This window comes from Neolamprologus brichardi, chromosome 3 (genome assembly GCF_056152115.1).
Source record: "Neolamprologus brichardi isolate AB-2024 chromosome 3, ASM5615211v1, whole genome shotgun sequence".
Lineage (NCBI taxonomy): Eukaryota > Metazoa > Chordata > Actinopteri > Cichliformes > Cichlidae > Neolamprologus > Neolamprologus brichardi.
The window spans coordinates 32,158,566-32,181,186 of NC_142106.1; the positions used below are offsets into that span (position 1 = coordinate 32,158,566).

The 22,621-nt window shown below is 41.3% G+C and overlaps 1 protein-coding gene across 2 annotated transcripts in view; it reads right to left on the reverse strand.

Annotated features, from left to right (window-relative positions):
• Positions 1-22,621, reverse strand: part of svep1 (sushi, von Willebrand factor type A, EGF and pentraxin domain containing 1) — a 115,545-nt gene that overhangs the window by 64,235 nt on the left and 28,689 nt on the right. For both annotated transcript variants that reach the window (XM_087836801.1, XM_087836791.1), the window contains exons 4-5: positions 7,739-7,994; positions 6,163-6,339 (exon numbers count right to left, since the gene is read on the reverse strand). In XM_087836801.1, coding sequence (XP_087692927.1) covers positions 6,163-6,339; positions 7,739-7,994 — 433 coding nt within the window. The remainder of the gene's footprint in view (positions 1-6,162; positions 6,340-7,738; positions 7,995-22,621) is intronic.

Here is a 22,621-nt window from a genome sequence, read left to right on the forward strand (position 1 = left end):
ACATCCATCAATAAGTAAATGTTGTGCATATTTCAGTGCAACTCAAATCCACTCAGAGAAAAATGTAAGAGACTTCTGGTCTTGATTGTTGCACTGTTGTTGTTGCCAATAAAAAAAAAGAAAAATAAACAAAAGTTTATCCCCTGGAAGTTCACTCTTGACCTTTAGAATTGCTTGACTGACATAAATCGTATTTCTGCTTTTTATTAGGCTTCAAGATTTTTTCTGTCAGGTAGCTTTGGCTGCAAGTACAAAAAGGTTACAAAGTTAGAAAATGAATAAAAATGAAATAAAATATCCATCCATTCGCTTCCGCTTATCCTTTTTCAGGGTCGCGGGGGGCGCTGGAGCCTATCCCAGCTGTCATAGGGCGAGAGGCAGGGTACACCCTTGACAGGTCGCCAGTCTGTTGCAGGGCCAACACACAGGGACAGACAACCATTCACACTCACATTCATTCGCACATAGTGACAATTTGGATTATCCAATTAACCTATCCCCACAAGCTGCATGTCTTTGGACGGTGGGAGGAAGCCGGAGTACCCGGAGGGAACCCACGCAAACACGGGGAGAACATGCAAACTCCACACAGAAAGACCCCGGCCTGATGTTGGAATTGAACTCAGGACCTTCTTGCTGTGCGGCAACAGTGCTAACCACCGTGCTGCCCAATAATAAAAATATAAAATATATTCTGAAATATTCTGAGCAGTCCACCAGCCAAAATAATTCATATGTGAAATCAGTTTTTATGTGTTTCCTGCTGTGAAGTTTGAATAAATAGCACTGCGGCAGCAATTCGTTGACTTTACCTGACATACATCTGGTCTTTCAGTTGATACATCTACTGTTCACTGAAGCCTGATCTGAAATGGTCTCAGTGGCCATTTTTAAGGAAGGGAAACAGGGAGAAAAGACTGAGGTGTGCCAAATTACACAAGAACTGGACCTGTGGCCACTGCGACTGAAATCAGTGGCTGCCGGTCTGATAGAGTGATAAATCCAAATTTGATATTTGTGGTTCAAATCATCAAGAGGTATAACAGTGAGCATCTAAAGCCATCTGTAAGACACAGTGGAGGCTCTGTCATGGTTTGGAATTGCATTTCAGTCAGTCATCTGGTCAAAACTCGTGGAAATTATGAACATTAGATTTTGATCCACAATGTAATACCATGTAAGAAGAATCTGAATAGCAGCAGTTTAATTTTTAAGTATGATAATGATCCAAAACACATGCAGTAAAAGCATAGCTTGATAGAAAAGCACACAGTGAAGCACTATTAGTCATGGAGTGGCCTCCCCAGAGCCCGGACCACAACATTATTGAAGCAATGTGGGATCAACAGCAAAAGGTAGAAACATCCAAAGAAGAGCTTTGAATGTCCTCCAAGAAGCCTGGAGAACTATTCCTGAAGACGACTTAAAGAAACGACAAGAAAGCTGCCAAGAGAGTTCAGACTGTCCTGAAGAATACAGGTGGTCAAACCAAATACTGTAAAAACTGTAAAAAACTGTACTTCCACGTAGGTTTGCAGATGTTTCCAGGGTTTCCAGACCACTGCCTAGTTCTGCTGTTACAGGTAAAATGTATCTGTGCTGTGCAACATTAGGTTATGGCAGCAGTTTGAATGTTTTTTCACTAAGAACTTGTCACATACAGACTTGGGAAGGACCCCCCGGTGTTACATTTATATGCAATTAGGTAACGGTAATTCTTTAGCATGTAAAGCTCATGTCGTGAGGGTTTATATTATAAGTAAATCCATCTTTTATGCCAAAATCTAACCACGGAATTAAAGGGGAAAGAAATAAGGTAGCGAACAGGAAAGAAATCCGGGAGTAATAACAGAGCTAAACAGACTGCAAAATGCCAGACTCTCAGACAGGACATGACACATACTTTGTTGGTCTGTACTGTTTTCTTTCTGCGTGTACTACTGCTGCGGCTCGTGTGTTAAGACGTTGACGCCAAAGGACACATTTACGCATATCGTCGACGTCAGTGGCATCTGATAGATGAGAATGGATTGCCAGTGCAGACATGGACTGAAAGAAAACCGATAAAATATATCACACAGAATTAAAGCGTATTAAAGAGTATGAATAGCTATCAGGCAAAAGTGTAATTATATTTGATTTGGACAACACAGAAAGGAATATTTTACAGTATAAATCAATGGCAGAGCAGCATGCCGTTATCTGTTAATTTCTTGCTGTTTTAACTTTTTTATTTTTATTTTACAAGGTTTTTTTGTTTACTTTTGGCTTTCATAGTATCTTCTGCTCTCACTCATTCTCCCTCTTCTCTGGCAGAGCTGTCCAGAGCAGAACAAAGGCCTGTGCTGACACCACATTAACACAGTCCAGAGCTCCTGTCATTCTCTCAGGCTACAGAAGAGTCTGATAAGCCAGAATGTGTGACAGGAGGAAAACATGTTACCCCCTCTGGACTCGTCTCAGCCCCTTACTACATTTATCTGCTTCCCCATTCCTCTGGTGATCCTCGGTGATACTGTCCCTGAAGCGTTGGGATTGGTATTTGAGCAGAGAGACAACAATGTCCTATTTGGCCTGTCGGACTAAACCAAACTATGCAGGAACTGGCTTCATCATCTGTTTCTATCTGCTGAGATTCCAGTCATGTTTTGTGGAAGAGGCTGTTTCACTTGGCTGTCGACAGCTTCATAAACAACACTGCTGTGCGCTGGAGGGATTTGGATAGCGTTTCCAATAGAGCCCGTCAGCCAATGATAATAACAACCCACTGACAGGACCGAGCACGGCCATATTCTTTTTAGATGTGTCAAAGACTGTTAATGTTAATGTGAGAAAACAGAGTCTGAAAAAGCATAAAAATGTTTGCAAACTCGTGATGCAGACAACAAACCCAAGCCTGGCATCCAGCTCCGGCAGCGGTGCTGCAGTGTATACACTGCCACTCAAGAGACCTGGCACAGCTGACGCACACAATGTACCCACAATTCACACAACACCAACAGTTCAGCCAAAACCATTAAGGTTAAAGCAACAGAGTATTAAAGAAAAAAAAATGTTGGATTTTTCTAAGAACAGCAGGAGCTTGTCAAGTTTCCTCACATGTTACATGCTGCAAACTTAATTGGTGCTGGAGCCGCCGCTACACCAAAGAAGCCTTGTAAGAAATTAGAAAATATAAAACCTCCAATAAATGCAGGGTTCAAAAACATACGAGCCTCTTTCGCACCAGTTAACAAAAACTGAACGCCGCTAATGTGCCTCGGCGTGCAGTGACACATGCTTCTGCGGGTACACGTCAGCTCACAGACAATCAAGCGTCCACGACACATTAACTCACGCCTCCTCCTCCATGAGAGCGCATTACACAAGCGGGTCAGAGACAGACGGAGGAAGCGGTCCCGAGTTGCGGTTTCAGCGCCTCGCTGTGTCCTTCCTTCCTCGCGCCGGCTGAGCCAACTCTAAAGTCGGCTCCCTGCTATTAATTAAAGCATTAAAAAGCATTAATAAGCAGAGTGGGGGGGCTCTAGTCTCGACAACATCTGATGAGAATTAGGGAGGCGTGTGTTTTGGCACAATGACCCCGATGCCCTTTACTTTGGAATTCCTACTTACTCCCTGCAGCTCTCGCGTTCTCTTTCTGACGTTCTGAATTATTTAAACTTCTCTGTTACTGAAATTTCTCTCATTCCTCCTTCCCTGCGTGTTATCAAACGCTGGATTGAAAACATGTGGGTGAAGAGACCCAGAGGGCGAGCGCGACGGGGGATTACCGCCCGTCGTTTCCCATTATTAGAGGTGATTGTTATCCAGATTTCTGTTATTGTTACCTCTAGGCAGTGCACTCAGGGTCGACTTTCTTCTCGATCCCTCCCACCTGTCTTCCTCGCAAGCAGGGAGAGCTGCCTCAGTAACAGAGCTTTAACAAAACCACTGCGTCTTTTAGCCGCTCTTCAACAATTACAGTCCGACAGGCCCCCTGTGAATCTGATGATTGCACGTTTGGTAACAAAAAAAATAATTATGTATCAACCCCTAACCTCATGCAGTGACAGCATGTAACACTACACAGTGTAACTGGAGATTTAACAGAGCAGAGACGGACATATGGAAGACAAATTAATGTGTCATTACACAAGCCGCTGGCCAGTGTTTTAACATGATTGTCTGCAGCGTGTTAGGCCGAAAATTAATGAACTGCCACAAAGTTTTTACCAATTCTGCAGTCGGGCTTGTTCCAAGAATTAAAAGCTGATTTAACACATGCAGAACTGCTGTCTCAACATTTCTGTTCAGCAAGGATATATTCATTATTTATGTCTGGGAACTGTTAGACATGAATCTCTCTGATATCTTCAATTTCATAATCTAATCCGAGAGATGATTTCAAATGTTTCTGATCGTAAGAGTCTCTTATCTTAACAAAGATCTACACACAATACGCAGAATCTGTAAGCAAGACTTTGTGATTTTGACCTCTAATCCAACTTCTGTTAACTAATCACGGTTGAGCAAAAAGTCCATGTGGAAAAAAAAGAGAATGTAAACAATGACCAGAGCAACAAACGTGAAGTTTTGAACTGGACTAATGATATCAGCTAACTGGATATCTGTTGCGTTTAGTGGAAGCCTAAAAAATCTGCCCTTTCCCCAGAAGTTAAGTCAGCAGAAAAGTTGATTGATTCCCAGATTCTCCTCAAACAGTCCTTCCAAACATGAGTCTTTCCACTCTTTGCCCATCTTTATTTAGACATTTTGAGTTAACTTTAATATTAACCATCTACAGAACCTAAAACTGACCAAGTCTGCAGAAAAAAATGTGTCCAATTTGTCCAAAATAATGCTTTAAGACATTTTTTTTCACACTACAACCATCTTTACTCCCATGTTTAGGATTCTTTAACTATAGTCTGAAAACCCAAAAGAGGAATATTAAACATGCCTCCTTTGTTTTCTGTTCTTTGGAGATTAACACAACATGGGGTGGATTAAATCATATTACGTCAAAAAAACATACTCAGAGATTGGAAATTCAGCTCTAAGAAATTCCAGGAAAGGTGATAGGAAAGGTAAATGTTTGTGTTCAGCAGAACAAAAGACAAAAAGAGAAAGCTCTCCAACATCACCACTTCAGCTGTGCACTTTAACCCGTCTGCAGCTGGTCTTCGACACAAACAGTTCTTACATTATTACAGCTTTTAATGAAACATGTAGCTTATGGATTTTATGGATCACAGCCCAAGAGATGAATCAATGTGTGCTTGCACCTCATTAATATATGCCTGGACATGTTTATGTCTGCATCACACAAACACATTAGAGCAACTTTCACCGATGCTCTCATCTAAAAAGACAAATAATAGATCCCAGAGGCCTGACTTTCTACTAACCAGTAGTAAGAAACTTGAGGGTAAAAGGCAGAGCACTCTGGCAGCAGATGACACAGATTCTTTTTTGTCCTCAAATGGACACGCACAAAACATACGTATAAGTTGGAGCAGTAAGAGTCACAGAAAAAAAGCAGTTCATTTTAAAAAGACAGCAGCGTATCTGGTGCATGTAAAGAGTAAAGAAAACCTTGGACGAGGTGTGATTAAAGGTGGAAAGTGAAGGTGGGAGCAGGACTCCCCTTCTGGGAGTGTAGGAGTCAAAGGTGAGTGAAGGATAATTGGGGTCCTGAGAACACACAAACATTACTAACAGTTCTCCACCGCTATATCACATAAACTAGGTTTGTGATAGCGATCTGTCTTGCGGAAAGCTTACACTGCGTTAAGTAGACAGGCTGCTTATTTAACATCCACCCCCGGAGAGCTCAGGAGCAACCTGAGGCTGCGATCGTAATGTGGTGGGGGTAAGAAACCAAAAAGGAGCTCCACATGTCAATTTCGAAAGCAGGGAGGATTCGTTTTACTAGCGAAAAGCTTTGAACTTTGATCTTAGGTGTTAACATAACACATGAGGTGTTCTTTCACAATGTGAACAACATAATCTGTGCACAAATTGCTCTGCGTAAAAACCCAGCTGCATAGGTCACAAGCAGTTTATCTCACATCTGCTACATGTGACATTTTTAAGAGGGATCAGTCAGCATTAGTGTCTCGGGCCTTACAGAAAATTCATAGATCATCACAGCCAATATTAAGCAGATATAATCTGCCCTACCTGTGCACTCGTGCTGCAGACCCTTGCCGTAGTATCCCTTCTCACAGATGCAGTCGTACTGCCCGGTGTGTGTGCCGCACTTGCAGCTGGCCATCAGGTCGCAGCAATCCTTGCCTGCTTCACACAAAGAAGCGCAGCGTGACAGATCCTCCTGGATGTAGCTGCCCGTAGGGAGGTCTGAGGGAAGCAAGCAAGCGCAGAGAAGCACAGGTTTCAATTACACCGCCTGAGAATAAGACATTTTCAAGTGTCGAGTTAAATGCTGGGTAAAACACCACCATTAAGGAAGTCTGACGGGGCGATTGGTGCAGACGACCAAAATATGTGAAAAATGGGGAATCTTCTGGCACCGTTTAACCTTCAGCAACTTTATTTTTGTATGAAGTCGTAAAGAAAAACACACTCTTCAACAACTGCAAGATGAAACAAAGCTTTGCTTTATTTTTTTGTTCTTGTGTGCGCTACAACACATCTGTCAGACAGAGACAAACAGACATCTTAACCACAGAAATGCAGACAGAATGAATCAAAACAGGCACCACTTGTGAGCCACAAAGGTACAACCGACTTTTAAAGCCTGCCAAATCATCTTTCTTGCATAAACTCCACTAGAGCTCGCAAAGGAAAGCCCAAAATGAAATGGGAGCTGTGGCATTACTGTCTGAGCCAAGGGGGAAAACTGTCTTTGATGGTGTGACCAAGGTTAAATGTCAAATTTAATTTTACTTCTAGAAATTAACCTGCCGCCTTATTTGTTTTGTTTTTATTGCAACTGCTGGATGGCTGACAGAGCCACAGGGCCATGTGAAACCTGTCTTTGTGCTTTGAGACTGCTGTTGGCAGAGGGGCCAGACTTCAAGACAGAGGGTGAGAGACAGACCGGAGGCTGAGCTGATAGTACGGTGTGGGTTGGCTTTCATTCTCGTAGCCTTATCCCGTCTCACCAGCGCTTCTACTACTGCAGCCTCATCTGGAATTTCAGCCACTGTGTATGCGGACGTGGTCGCTCAGAGCCCGCGTAAGCATGTGCGTGATTTACAGCTCGCTCTGCACTCAGCGCTGCACTCGTCTGTGATATTTTATGGTGAGATTTTAAGTTTTAAAACCGTGACTGGATCCCTATTTTCACTGAAGAGTGGGGAAATTCCCTTCAAGTGTGGGAAAAAGAGCGTTGCTGCGTCTAATCTGCTTAGAAGTGAGGGCTAATGGCTGCTGGCAGCACAAAACAGAAGTTATCATGTGAAATGCATGTTGTCAGATTTAATGTAAAATATTATCCTCTTACTTTGAAAGAAGCACAGAAACTCAACGGGGTGAAAGCACTAGTACAGAAATATTGCTACGGGTCAAATGGTGATATTGGATGCGCTCAGGCTTCAAAGAAGCTGGCGTACCCTGAACTTTTATTATTAAGAATAACATCAAGCATGATGTAACTCGCCCCTGGAGAACCAAACGGGTTAAGTGGGAAAGAGGAGAGATTTGATACATGTTTAACTAAAGCTTTGACATGAGATCGCAGATGTTTCTTTTAATAATCACTGGAAATCTGGAACCTTTCTCTGTCACTCCTTACCTTCATGCAGAGCTCGACGAGCCAGGGCCTCAAACTCGGCAAAGTTGTGCACCAGGTAGCAGTGCTGATCTTTGGGCTGAGAGGCCATGTCATGGAGCTCCCTGATGTTACCCTGCCAGATGCCCAAAGTGAAGATCTCAACACCGCGTTCTCTCAGAGCCGCCGCCACAGGCCGAGGGTCTCCGCCGTTAGAGTAGCCGTCAGTGATGAGGAAAATCACCTTGGTGGCATTACTGCGGGAGTGACGAAGGATTTGCTGTTGGAGAAAAAGACATAGATCACATGAATAAATAAAGTTGAACTTAGCTCAATATTCTTTTTAAAGAATCAGTAAAGCTGCTCAGTAAAAGTCCAAAAGAACAAAAGTGCACACATAAGGGCGTTACACTGATCAGCTAAAACATTAACTGACAAGCCAGTAAAATCTAGTGCTCCACTGGGACGCATTTGGTCCTGGCATTCATGTGGATGTTAATTTGACACAAACAGCCACGTCAGTGTCATTCACTGACAGCGGGCCCTCCCAGATGGACAACGCATCCTGCAAATTGTTTACAAATGATTCAAGGAACATAATAAAAAGTTTATTGTGTTGATCCGCCCTGCTAATTGCCACAATCCCAAACTGATCACGCATCAACAAGCCGGAAGCCACAAGACCAAAACGATGCCATTGCAAACCAACATAGATCACCTACAGAGCTCCGATGTCCAAGCAGACATGCACAGATACTTTATTAGGTACACCTTACTAGTATGGGGTTGGACCCCCTTTTTTATTTGCCTCGAGACTGCTGCAAGATTTTGGTCCATTCAGAGATTTTGGTCCATTTTAACAGTATCACACATAGGGGTGGGCGGTATAAACGGTATATGGCCAACGGTAGAGATTTTTACTATACCGCTCTACCGCGATACAGTGTTGCCAACTTAGCGACTTTGTCGCTATATTTAGCGAGTTTTCAGACCCCCTAGCGACTTTTTTTCTAAAAAAAAAAGTCGCTAAAAAAGACGTGAAAGACATTATAAAAAACAATAATTGCTAAAAGAAATTTAATTTGTAGTTCTAAATAAATTCTAAATGCATTTAGGACGTTTTTTGCTCACTTTATGTCTCGTCCACGATGTTATTTCTCTCTCCAGCAGCATAGGTTACAATTACATTAGCATGACCAATTATGCAAATTAGGTGATGACGTCATTTAGCGACTTCTAGCGACTTTTAGGACAACCAATAGCGATTTTCCTTACTGAGGAGTTGGCAACACTGCCGCGATAGCGCATGTTGATGGTGTCATCATCAAGCTGTGCCTGTTTTGGTCGAAAGCATTGCAGCGGCTGCAAACAACATCATCTGCAACAGTAATAGTAAAGAGACAAAGCACTTTTGGAATATGAGGAAAGCCAAAAACTGTGCTTCCTCTACTTCCCTACCATTGATTCATTAATGCCGAATTCTCTCGCAGCTGCTCTATTCCCATGTTGTTGCAGTATATTAATGACTAACCTTGTATTATGGATGGATTATCTCAGTTGTTCTCCTGACTGAAGTTTGGTCCTGCTATGCAATTGCATTTGTCCCTAACCACCAGAAACCCTCACGTTAACTTTTATCAGTGGAAAAAAGTTAGCTTTCATCCTTCAGCTTCACTGTGCTAATGTTATGCTAACGTAGCTGTTTTGCTAGCGATCACGTAGCACATCATTATAAACCAGCTAGGCCAACTTCAGTAACCCTACAAACGTCACTGCTTAGTTTTCTGTCTTCATTTATGTTGTAAGTGATACCAGAGCTGTACTTTTTAATTTTTTCAGATATCTCCCAGTCAGAACATGCTATATCATGTTTAGGTGGAAAGCTAACTTCCTGCTAACTTCTAACTCCGTTGAATTTAATAAATTCTGTTTTCATGGATGCCTGGATGTTAAACTTAATTGTCACACCCGGTAAAGCAGCAACCCTGATCATTAAAGATGAAAGAATTTAGACAGTTTTGGATTCTCAGTGATGCCGCAATGTTCGTTTGACTGGGACCTGAAGCCAATGGAGTTTTGGACCCAGATTACTCAGCGAGGCTCCTGACTACGGCAGCCGTAATGCTTCCCTAATCCATCAAGCAGTGCAGCTTCATAGCTTACCAAAGTCGTACTAAAACATTTTTGACAGATTTTTGAGTGCCGTGTACCACATAAAATCTGTTTGAGGTCAGTAAGCACAACCAGAATTCATACATAAGGCACACTGTCGATTTTTGTGAAAATTAAAGGATTTTAAGTGTGCATTATAGTGTGTAAAATACTCATACAGAAGAAAAGAATATATCGCGATATATATCGTTACAGCACATGCTTCAAATTATACCGTGATATGGATTTTAGGCCATATTGCCCAGCCCTAATCACACAGTTGCTGCAGATCTCTCTGCTGAACATCCGTGATGCAAATCTCCCCTTCCACCAAAGATGCTCTGTTGAACTGAGATCTGGTAACTGGACGACAGTGAACTCACTGCCTTCCCGGTGTTTTTCTGTCCAGTTTTAACGAACCTTTGCAAGTCGTTTTCTGTTTTCTGTTCCGACCTGACAGGAGTGGCACTGGGGTGGGCTTTAAGGTTTGACATGTTGTGTGTTCAGAGATTATGCATAACTTGGCTCTAACAAATAGTTATTTAAGTTACTGTTGCCTTCCTATCAGCTCGAAGCAGTCTTGTCAGGGTCCTGGGTTTTTGACTGAAGTGTTTTGAGTTTCCTGTGCTTTTTGTCACTTTGTATTGTAAATTATATTCTCATTGTTGGTCTTTAGTTACTCCCTTAAGTCTAGTTTCTTGTATTCCGTGCCTAGTATTTCCCTCTGTGTATTATTTATCATCTCAAGCCTCTTGGTTCTTTCAGTTCTATGCCTTATGGTTATGTCTCTGTGTTTCTTAGTGTCTCTGTCTACACCGTGTCTAGTCCGCATCTCAGTGTTATACTTCCTGTTTTACTTTGAAGGTCTGTGTCTCATGTGAGTGTATCCTGCTTTGCTTCCTTGTCTCGTCAGTTCTGATTTCCCCCAGCTGTGCTCTCCTTCTGTGTCTCATTCCCTTGTTATTCCCCAGTGTATTCAAGCTCTGTGTTTCTCATCGTCCCTCATTGCTGTGTGTTACTCTCTCCCCGTATTTGCTTATGAACTTAGATTTCCCAGTGTAGTTTTGTTTTGTATGCTTTTCCCCTGCTAGCAAAAAAAGCTGAGTTTTTTGAGTTTAAACCTTGTGTCTGAGAGCCTGCATTTTGAGTCCAACTCCTGCCTGCCACACAGCGCTTCTTGACAAGTCTAGCCATTCTCCTCTGATATCTGACATCAACAAGGCATTTTCTCCCAGGAAACTGCTTTTCACTGGATATTTTCCATTCTCCAGACACATTATGATGCTCGGTTTGAACTTAGGCAGTCAGAGGTGTTTTGGCATTATGCTGTAGACCCCCAAAATGTGAGAGCTGTCAGCTGAGACTGGAGAAGTCACTTGGATGAGTGACGGAACGTTTCTTCCACTAAAAGCACTACGTCCAGATGAACAGAATCAACTTTTTGGAATTAGAGAGCTGTTGTTATCCAGTATATGTATCTCAACATATTTTTGGGACCGGAGGATTAACTTGCTCTGGTCTTGTAATGAGATGATAACTGTTCTCGGTCAATAGTCTGAAACATAGCTCCCATATGACACAGTTTTTATCAATGTAAATGAATGCTAGAGGTGGTAATAAGATACTTTTTTGCCTCTAGATAGAGCCAACAAAGTAGTCACCATTGAGATCTTAATGGTAAGCTAACCTACCAGAAGACGTGAGAGCAGTATCAGAGTTCTCATCTAACTCGCTCCAAGAAAGTAAATTTCCCAAGATGTCACACTTATAGTCCGAGAAGTTTAAGCTGACAAGTGACACAAACTTGAGCCGGACTTAATAGAGTCATGCTGTTACTGTACATGTTCACCATTCAAATACACACGTCCCACTCATTGCTGTGCATGCCAGCATGCGACCAATATAGCTGCAGCTCTTGTCACATGACTAAATTGAAAAACGAAGAACGTCACACAAGACCACTAACAACAGCCCTCAATACCAAGGTTCCTAAAAACCCTACATCAGCAGGACAGGCAATGAGAGCAGGATGGGGAGAAGGGACCAAAAAAAAGGAGAAAGTCTACAATTGTAATTATTTCTCCTACAGACTATGCAGCTGCTTGCCAGTGGTCTAAAACCACCAGGGAACAGTGGGCAACACAGACCGAGTTGCTGTGTCCGCCCCAGACACCAGCTCCAGTTTACAAACTAACTTTAGCCACCGTTTACAATCCAGCACATGCAATTAGACAGGACATTAAAGTTAGAGAAACATATCTTTATTTTCTCGAGAGCACAGAACAAAAATCCAACACTTTGCTGTGGAGGCCAAGCTCAAAGTGTCTTGTTATGTTTTAAGTGGAGGTTGGATAAAAAGAAAAAGCAGTCGGAACAACAAGGTAGAGAAGAACCAACGAATAAAAGAAGCACAACGAGCCAAGATGAAGTCAGAAGGACAGATATCCACTTACACACTTACGCAAAGGCAAAAAGGGCATATCATAAAGATTTTTTTAAGACGAAGATGGAAAGGAAACAAAGAAAAGCGTGTTAAGAGGATATTCTTCTGTATCCCGAATCCAAACAGAACATGAGATCTAAACATGACAGATTGTAAAATACGAGAGGTGAAGAGAGACGAGACACGCAAGGGTGTGACTGCCGAGGAGCAGGAGAGTAAGCTCTGCTCTTTATTGTCTAATTGGCTCAACTTCAAGCAGCTCTGGCAGGAGCAGAGTAATTACAGAGCCCGTGGAGCTAAAGGGGAAGAAAAGGAAGATGGAGAGAGAATAGATGAGAGAGAGAGAGAGGTTACGTTCTCTGATTCTCAAAAATCCAGCTGCTTGCTCTGGTTCTCAGTCCGGAGAGGCCGGCTACGCCCACTCCCAGCTGTCAGTGCACACTGGCAAGCCCTTCACCCCCCCCCCCCCCCGGCTCCTACCAGGTGTTAGCAGGGTATTGTGTGAATCCAAATGTTAACATTTCAAGACTCTTCATGTCAAAACAAATGAAGAAGCTGGTGTGGATTAGTGAGCACTGTTAGCTGTATTTCTTTTTTAATGTCTTTTATTAGCTGCCTGCTAAAACTACAGTGGGGTTTCTGCTTTCGCTTTGAGTCAGTGGCTGGTGTTAGTGACTGTGGAGATGCCACCAAATGGAGCATATGCATGCATACCCACTAATAATACCCTCCACATAGTTTAGGTCAGGGTATTAACATAAAGGCGACCGCAGGAGCCCGAGTGTGGGAAGGCACAGGCTCATAGTTACTCTCAGCATGCATCTTATCATTCAAGGCATAAAGCAGAGAGGGCAGCAGGTAATGATGCATAATGGTATTTCATGAATAGGAACAAATGCATGTGCTACTAATCAACAGCTGCTAAATAAAGCCGTTTTTTGTGTGCACAGGTATAAAATGCAGTTCTGCTTGATAATATAGTCATAATAGATATAGACTGCAGCTGTTTGTGCTCAGAAAAATTAATTTCCCCTGATAGAGCACGGGAAAAAAATATAATAATAAAGCAGTCATTCTCTAATAACCGAGGGGGGAGAGAAAGAAAGAGGAAAAAAGTAGAATTTAAGCTTCAAAGAGTAACATGTGTTTGAGATTTAGCCAGCAAGCTGTAAAAGTCCGGGCAAATCCAAGTCGTGCTTAAAGTTTTTAAAATTTTGTTCTTTCTTAATCCATGTAATAACCTACATAAAACAACGAGATGACATCATTGTGCTTACACTCTTAACTGTGCTGAATCTAAATATTAAAAAAAATTCCACCAGCTCTATTAAAAATGTGACTTTATTTCAGTAAACTCTTGAACTTAACACTGATTAGCCGTGAAAAAAAAGGGGCAAACCACCCGGGGCTGCAACTCTGACCCGACACCATGATGGCACATCGTAAATAAGCACAGTCAAACGCACTGGATGGGGATTTATAGTATCACATAATCTACTGGAGCAATCGTCTCATGCTTCATGGGCTGTTCGGAGGAACTCTGGACAGCTATATGTCAGCTAGAGGTTTCTCTGTGTTGTACACCCTGTGTATTTATTCAATTACACTCTGGCAAAGCCTTCAATGGTGGCCGGCGTAGCTCCAGAGAGGAGATAATAAGCAGGCAGCAGTGGGACAGCTGATACACCCAAACCAGATACACTTCAGTATCTGGTTTGGGGCCAGTGTTATCTGTCAAAGCATCTGTGATAGTGAAGGGACCAGCAGGCCTCGAGGGATTAGTTGTAAGAGCCATGAATCCATCTCCTCTCCAGCAACGCCTCAAACTCTGGCAAGAAGGAAGAGTGAGATGAGCAGCCCATATGTGGAGTTGATGATTTTTTTATTTTTTTTTTATGTACAGGAAAAATGTATTGTCTCTTAGACACACTGTACATGCAGAAATACCATCCAGCAGGACCTATTTTCTAAAAACTGTATTCGTTGCTCTGCTGCACGCGTCGAGGATACCTCAGAATTTATCAGGGGTCACGTATTTGTGTCCAGTTTCTTGTAATATCTTTTACACCTTCCCATCTGACGGATGGGAAAGATGGAAACCTGCAGAGGAAATAAAACCTGAGCAGATGCTTGTATGATTAGAACTTCAAAAGCAGGCACCTCATTGCATTTGGCAGAAGTGACTACAAAACATTTCCACACCTTGAGGGGCTAACGACAGTGCCAAGGTACCACAGCTGTTAATCAAAGCTTTATAAATGCATGGCAGCTATCCTGAATTCAAATGAGGACCTCTGTACCACCACCATGCTGCTGTCATCCCATCAGCCCCATCCCATAACTTTGATCAGAGCCTGAACCCACCTGGTTCTGAGTAAAGCTGGTTAATGATTCTTTCTGCATTCGCAGCAGCGGGCACCACTTGGAAATGTGCACTTGAGTATGTGCTCTCTCAAATATACCGGCTGATAAAGTTGAATAGTGAAAGCTGTTGTTATAATCCGCCCCAGTTTTTTACTTTTCTGAGATCCACGTTCCAGAAACAAAAACTTTATTTGCAGGCATTCCACAGAGGACAAAAACAAGCAACCCAACTGCATCCGTTCGGAAAGCTGTCTCCCCGTCAGTCGGAAGTTGGAGGGCTTGTTTTGACAGGCTATCTGCTCTTGGCTTTGGTGGTAAGAATAACAACAACATTTCTGTAGGAGCCCAACAGGACAACATGCACACATTTAGGGACAATCACAGACACCAGACTCAATGTTGGTGTTATTGAGCAACATTTCAGGGACACATACTTTGGATATTTCAGAAAAACTAGGTCACTTACTCACTTACTTATTTGATTTTTTTTCTTGGTTGAATCACTGATTCTTTAGCAGTGTTGTTTCTGTTAACAAAAAAGCTTCACAGAAATACAAAACCATAGCAGATTTACTTAAAGTAAATGTCTTAACTCCTACCTGTGGTTGGGTCTCATTTTTGAGGCAAATGACTCCTGAAATGTTTTGACCTGAGAGCACACGTACTCAACTTTTTTGGATCTCCTGCAGCTCCAACAGATTTGAAATCATTTTCCCAAGCCTCTCACACATTGTTTCATGCCCCATCATCTCTGTTTCAGTGACTTTATTCCACAGAACTCATTTTCATCAGATTGGTTTCCACACGCGCCAACCAGCTGCTCATGCCCATAGAAATGGATATTTGGCCCACAGCATGAATTGCAAATCAAGTATATTTACACTCAACATTTCTAAAAGTTCTTAAATAAAGTTTTTAGATGGATTTTCTACCTTTCAACTTGTCTGTTAAATGACTTGCAGAGACCTGAAAGTTGCCTCAGAGCAATCTGCCTCATAAATCTAATTTCATTTTGTTGCCAGTGTGAGGTTATTATCACGTGCTAAATCAAGTTTCTAATGCTCTGTGGAGCATTAGAAACTTGTGGCTGTGGAGTGAAGGAAAGCTAAAGGCTTCCAAAAATATCTTTCCTCTGAAGTGCTGTTTAAAATAAAAGCTGTACTTTGGGTTAAAGTAGTTCAAGTAGACGGTTTTTAAAGGGTTCATGCTCTTCAATGAATTGTGACGACAGGCTATCAGAACTTTCTAGATAAAATGTGAAAATGTTTCCTGTGATATGCAGATTAAAAATGTATGTTCTGCTTTGGGAGATAGTCTGCACTGATATATTCACAGTTTAATGTTAACATAGCTATTGATTTTTGTATTATGTTTAATGTTTTGTCTATTTAAAAGTAGAATGGGAGGCAGAGCCTTGAGCTGTCACGCCTCTCTCCAAAGGATCCAGCTCCCAGTTTGGGCCTGGGATATAGGCACCCTCTCTACTTTTAAAATTCAAGTTTGTAAGGCTTAAAATTTTCAGTTTTAGAAAGAGCTCATAGGAAGACCTGGTAACAGGTAACACTGAGTCATCCCTTATGCTGCTATATGCTCCGCTTTCTTCTACAGTTCCCTTTTTACTATAACTTAATGGGGCTCTGCTTGTGAAAAAACAGCCAATGTCCAAAGAAAAACTTTGAAAGGCTTTCAAAAAACCTGAAAAAAACTATTGTTCAAAACAACTTTTCAAATTTAGAAGAAAGTGTGGCTTCTTGGAAGCAAAATACAAGAAAATGAGGGGTTGCTCAAGACAAATATAGAGGTATGTAAAGTATACAAAAGTAAACAAATTGAAAGCCATACAATGATGGAATCCTATCACACTGTAGAAATGACAGCAGAAATAAACAACACTGCAGTCTGTGTTCGTATGTCACCTGTAAAACACCACAGGAGCTGAATACAAATGCTTCCAAACACCAGCTTGAAGCAGGGATATTCTTTTTTCTTTCTTTTGTTATGATGATCAGAAAATTAGTTGTAATAGTGAACCATGTGCAGGATGTCCCATCCTTTTCCAGATCCAAACTATTTCTAACATATATTTTATCTTCTGCATTTCTGGTAGTTTTCCTGTTATTGTTAAACTAGACAGGATCATTTGTCTTCACTGATTTATTCTTTTGCTACCCATTTCTCCCAAGAGAGGTTACAAGAAATCTCCAAAAGTCCAAATAACAAGATTAATGATTTATTTTGACAACACAAAGACTATTATGAGGAGCAAACTGTTTCTCTGGGGTGTGTGATTGGATCACAATCACTGCCTCGCTGAGCCTTTTCTGAAAGAGCAACACTGAGGCTAGTTGTCAGATAATTGAAAAAGCTTCTCATTTGCCAGCCAAGATAGCCTTTCGCCTTGACATCACATTGTTGAAATAGCGTCTCTCCTTCTCTCTGTGTCTCTCCCTCTCTTGTTGTTCCTGGTTGAGTTGTTGAGTTTGATGAATGGTGTTGTGACAGAAGCCATCAAGCTAACACACACAGCTGTCCAGCCTACTGTGTCTGGCAATTAACTAACTGTCCACACTCTCTCTTGGCCAACACTTTGGATGGCGCTGCACTTCTTAGTCAAACTGAGTTTGCTTACAAATCCTCTCACATAGGCAGACTTTGGTGAAGACTTTTAAATTATTAGGTACTGGTAAGTATGTCACTGGTTGCCAAATTGGGAGCAATTTCCTGTAATGGCTCTCCTCTTCTATGAATAGTTTTCTAGCCCTAGATTTTTTTGCCAACTACACCCCAGACAGGTTAACAATCATCTAATCCTCATGTAACTTCAAAAACACCCTTTGTGGTTTTGAGAACCTCCACTTAAGGCATAATGATTGATGAGTGAAAGTTTTCTGAAAGTTAAACTGAAATTAAATTGTTTTCGTCCAATGCAGCATAGAAATTGCATCTTCTCTCTAAATTACTCATCCCATGTTCTCATTTGAGAACGAACACACACGTACACAGTGACAGGCTGCTCTGAGCAACTGGGAGAAAAAGAAGTGCTGATGTATTTCCACAAAGTCTTTTTTAAATACATTACGACACTATGTTGCACTGGAAAAAAAGCAGCAACAAAGCAATAGTCGTCTCAAGGTGCTTTATATTTTAAGATGGAGACCCTAAATTCGAACGACCACTTTTGAGCATGCACTTGGTGACATTGGGAAAGAAAAACACCCTTTTAACAGGAAGGAACCTTCAGCAGGCTCAGGGAGGGATTGATGGCGACAACTATGAGGCAAAATGTGATCACATTTTTTGACTTAATCATGAAATATTGTGTGGGATGTGAAGGTCAGGTGAGGTTGCTTGATATGCAGATGAGATTGTAGGGGATGTCTAAGATTTACATAAAATATTAGCTATATTCAACCTATATGAGTGAATTAACTAGGTCAGAAACATAAACAAAGACTATGTTCCCAATGGAAAAACCTGTGGAGGACTCTCGCGCCTCGAAACTTGCATTTGATCCCTGATATAGATTTCAGATATTGTACAGTATTAGCCAAACAAGTTTTCTTTTGAAACCTAAGATAAGATCTTAAGATATTACATTCAAGCTGAAATGAGACGAAAAAATATTTGAAAGATTGAGAAGTTGACCAGACTAATTGTGATATTCAAATTAAAATGTCATTATTTCATACACTGGTTCAAAAAACTGTTTATTTTGAAATTTCTGTTCCTCTGACACAGGTAAATACAGGGAAAGAGCTGTTTTACTTCACTGGGAAAATTAAACAGGAGCAGTAATGATCTGAGTGAGACTTGGACATTATATTTTAGGTCATTCACAATTTCTCTTTTTTGTTCAGGGTTTGTTGTTTGGGGTTTTTTTTGTGTGTGTGGACATTTTTAGGATTTAGTTGATATGTACGCTTTTGGGCCCTGTACTATGAAGCGAGTTCAGTATAGCCAAGGTACTTTCTCCTTTCTGGCTTCACTTACCCAGATATCAGCCATCAGGCTTTGCAGCCAGACAAAGTTGCTAAATTACTCCAGGGGTTTGCAATTTAGCAATAAGCATGTTCACATTAAAGAGATGGTGCTGGAAGTATCTGATTGTAGATAAGTCTACTGGTAACTGAGGGGTCTGGTTTTACAAAGAAAGATTATGTTTTTATGTTAGAAAAATATGCAGAGGTTAAACACATAATCTGGACTGAAAATAAAACAGCTGCTGCACACAAAGCAGCGATGTGAGTGTATGTGAGAGGGAAAACTCATTACAGTAGTTTAGTATTAAAAGCGCTGCATGAATGTGCGAGTGATTTCATGTACGAGTGATTTCATGTACAAGTCGGCGCCTAAATTAGTGCATTCAGCAGAAAAAATGAAAGGAATAAAGTTGTGCTAAGACTCTATATTTATTACTGATGCTCATCCGGGAAACACAAAGACTTTAGAATACACTGAAAACCTTTAGACCCTTCTGCTATTCATGCACAGAGGTTTGAGTGATGTTTCAGGAACGGTGATGCTATTTTCCTGAGACTTTGCTGGGCAACAGGCAGTGATTTCATACCTGTTAGGTCTACAGTATATGTTCGCATGGCAATTTACCCCTAGTAAGGAATGAACCACATTCATAGTCCAGGGTTAACCCCAACATTATAGTTTACCAGCCAGGAGAGTTAGTTAGCTAAATATATACAAAATAAAGAGCTATTGAGCAGGCTTCCTCCTTTTAGAGATATGTTTTTACCCCTTTTTGTGAAACTTCAATATAAACGAATGGCACACAGTCTCACTCACTATTGGTCAATAATCAGTTTGTCATCATTTCTTGGTACCTTCCAGAAAGCCAGAAGAATCTTAGATTTAGAGGCAGAAATGACATGGCTTTTTTTGTGGAATGTGTTTTGTTGAGGCTGTTGTTGGTAGGAAAGCTATCTCTGCCTTTTTCGCTGTAAACAGATCCCTTTACTATATGACTAATGGAATCAATCACCAAAAAGTGACAGCTAATTTTTTTTTTTTTAAATCATCCAATAATGTGCTTGCACCTAAATTGTATTCTGGCTACACTCCTATAAATCCATGATATGAAAAACATTTTTTAACATGGAATCTGACATGTTATGCAATATTTGCAATACAGAGATCATTACCTCACTCTCCGAGCAGCCACGGCATCATCTCCAAGGCCTAGCTTTGATTTTTGAAATAAACAGAGGCAACAGTGTGGTGAAGCTTGTTGCTTTCCTGACTCCAGACTGGCACGTTGAAACTGCTTATGTGCAGGGAATGATTTGGGGACTGTCGCCGGCTTAAAGCATCCATGAAAATGTATCCCATCTCTTCCAGACTTGGGTCAGACCACACTGCACAGACAGACGCAGCATTTTCCTTTGTTATGCTGACTCTTGTTGCCGTAGCTGCATTTCTTCCTCATGTTCCTTTCTCCATGTCCTCCTCATCTCCTGAGGGGTTTATTTATCTTGGCATGAATTTTTGGTGGAGATTTCCTCTTATTAAGCAGAAAATTGAGATGTCAGCGACTGTGGTCGATATTACCGTAAAGTTGCAATTCATTGATTGTTGTGTTTGTTCTGGACTGGGCCAGTCGTTAGTAGGATAATATTAGACCTTATAACATCAAGAGGAAGCTCATGCTGGGAGGTCCATTGAAGAGGAGGAGGAGGAGGACACATCTAGGTCATTATTGCTCTGGGATTGTATGGATTCACCCTGAGTTACCATGGATTTGCACAATGGAAAAGCTTGCTATAAATAACACGATGTTGTGCATATTTGTTCTCAGAGAAAACGAACGAAAACAGTAATACAAATGTGCTGTTGCTGGGAAACACTTGCATTTAGTGTTTAGTGAAGTGAAACTGATTATATTTGCTTTTGTGTTCTTCTTTGAAAAAGTTAGGTGGGGGTTTGGGAGTGATTTGTATCGTGCGCTGGGGGACGGTTTTCCTGCCAGCACATGGCCTTTCAAAATGAACTGATTAAAACTCTGGCCAATACAAACTTTGTCTCTATATTTGGACAACTACTTGGAACAACGTTTCTTGCCGAGGTTGAAAAGACAACTAATAGTCTCTAAAATGGAAATCTTACACAATTCGAAGAGGAGAAGGTTAAAAAGTTAACAAAAAGACTCACACATGACGACAAAGGGATGCAAGCATACTTGTGGGTTCACATACATGTACTAATTACCTACCTACAGTCATTTACACAAACAGAGACAGACAGACAAACTTATGAACACCCTCACTTACCAAAGAAAACAACCCAATGGAATCTGACATGCTCAAACTCTAACCTCAACATAGCAAGTGGTTTACTAATAGACCTACAAACCTTAGCCCATAAAAACATGTTATTTAGGCTGCCACTACTGGCTCTTTGAAATAGTTTTGGTTTTTTCAAGTGCCAACGAATGACGCTTTTGGTAAATTTTAATCTCAAGATGCCAAAGCAAATCCATGTGCTTAAAGAATTTGTGTGATTTGTGCATTTAATCACTGCAGAGAGAAGACACAGCCCCATCTCAGAGGTATAAAGTTGATTTGTAGCAGCAAGATGAAAGTTACACTAGGACAAATCAACACTACACTAATCAAAAGCAGTGTATTGCTTCAAAGACAATGTGCATTACTCATTTGTTACTGGAGCCTGACTGATACATTGGTATGCAATTTGCGAAAAAGCATAGCACAGAAAAGTCTCGGTCACACAGCCTAGAAACCCCCCAGGTCACCTTGCTAATGAAAAATGTCTATTTGTCCGACCGGCTCCTGGAGGTTACTGGCAGTAGCTTGGTGAAATAGTAAGGAGCATGATGGACTAAAAAACCTCCTGTTTTTGGTTGATGAAAGACTGCAAAGGTCTGCTGCAGTTTGCATGAAGCCAATCTATGTGCCTACAATGGACACCAACTCCTCACCAAGTAGTAGCAAAACTTGAAAAAGAGCAAAAAAACACAAGTATACGGAGAAAGTTCTGGCTCACTGCTGAAGCCAATACATTTCAAAACTTTTACTTTGAAGTCTCCGTTTCTGTTTTGCATTGCCCTCTTCACACTTTCAATTCTACTTGGTGAGAAGTTGGCAGGTGTCTTCCATGTAAACTACAGACAACTGCAGCAAGCTGACCAAAGCAATAACAAGAAGGCTTACGATGCAGCACTGTGTACCTCTTGGTGGTCAGTTTGACTGCCAGGAACCTCCAGCAACCACTCGCTGGGGAATACACATCTTTTCCAAGTGACCTGTGGTCGCCAGTGGGGTCTGGTGCCTTGCTAAGGCTGGACGACTACCATAACTCTGGCAAATGCTGACTGTCAAATTATTAACAATTAGGGATGTGCACATGCATTGCAGAAACAAAGATAAACTCCACTCTTCTGAGAATATTTAAATTTCAAATATGAAAGAAAGAACTGAGAGATCCCTCTGCAATTGCCTATTCGTAAATGCTTTTAATAACACTTTACAGTGTAACTATAAAGCAATTTATCTTCTCAAGGAGGTGAAGTAAAACGACAAATAAACCAAACAGAAGCAGACAACTCGCTGATAAGACGAATTCCTCTAATAACATAATCCTAGTGCTTCTATTACACAGGCACATAGACAGACACTGACATGAGCAAGAATATGAGAGTGTACTTGTAAACTCAGTAAGAAGCTTTATCTGCCAAGGTACCTAAATCCTGCTTTACCTTTAGCGTGAGAAGCAAAAGGGGAGGACCAAGAGCTCCAAAATATAAAAATGCCCTGACATTGACCAGAAAACCTCAGATTAGATATACAGAGGGTGGGTGACTTCATTCTGCTTTATTCTATGCAGAGGATGTCATTACTACACTATACCTTTAAATAACACATAGTTTGTATTCCACTATATTGAAAGATGCTTAACAGTCCTGGCAATAAGGTCCACAGCAG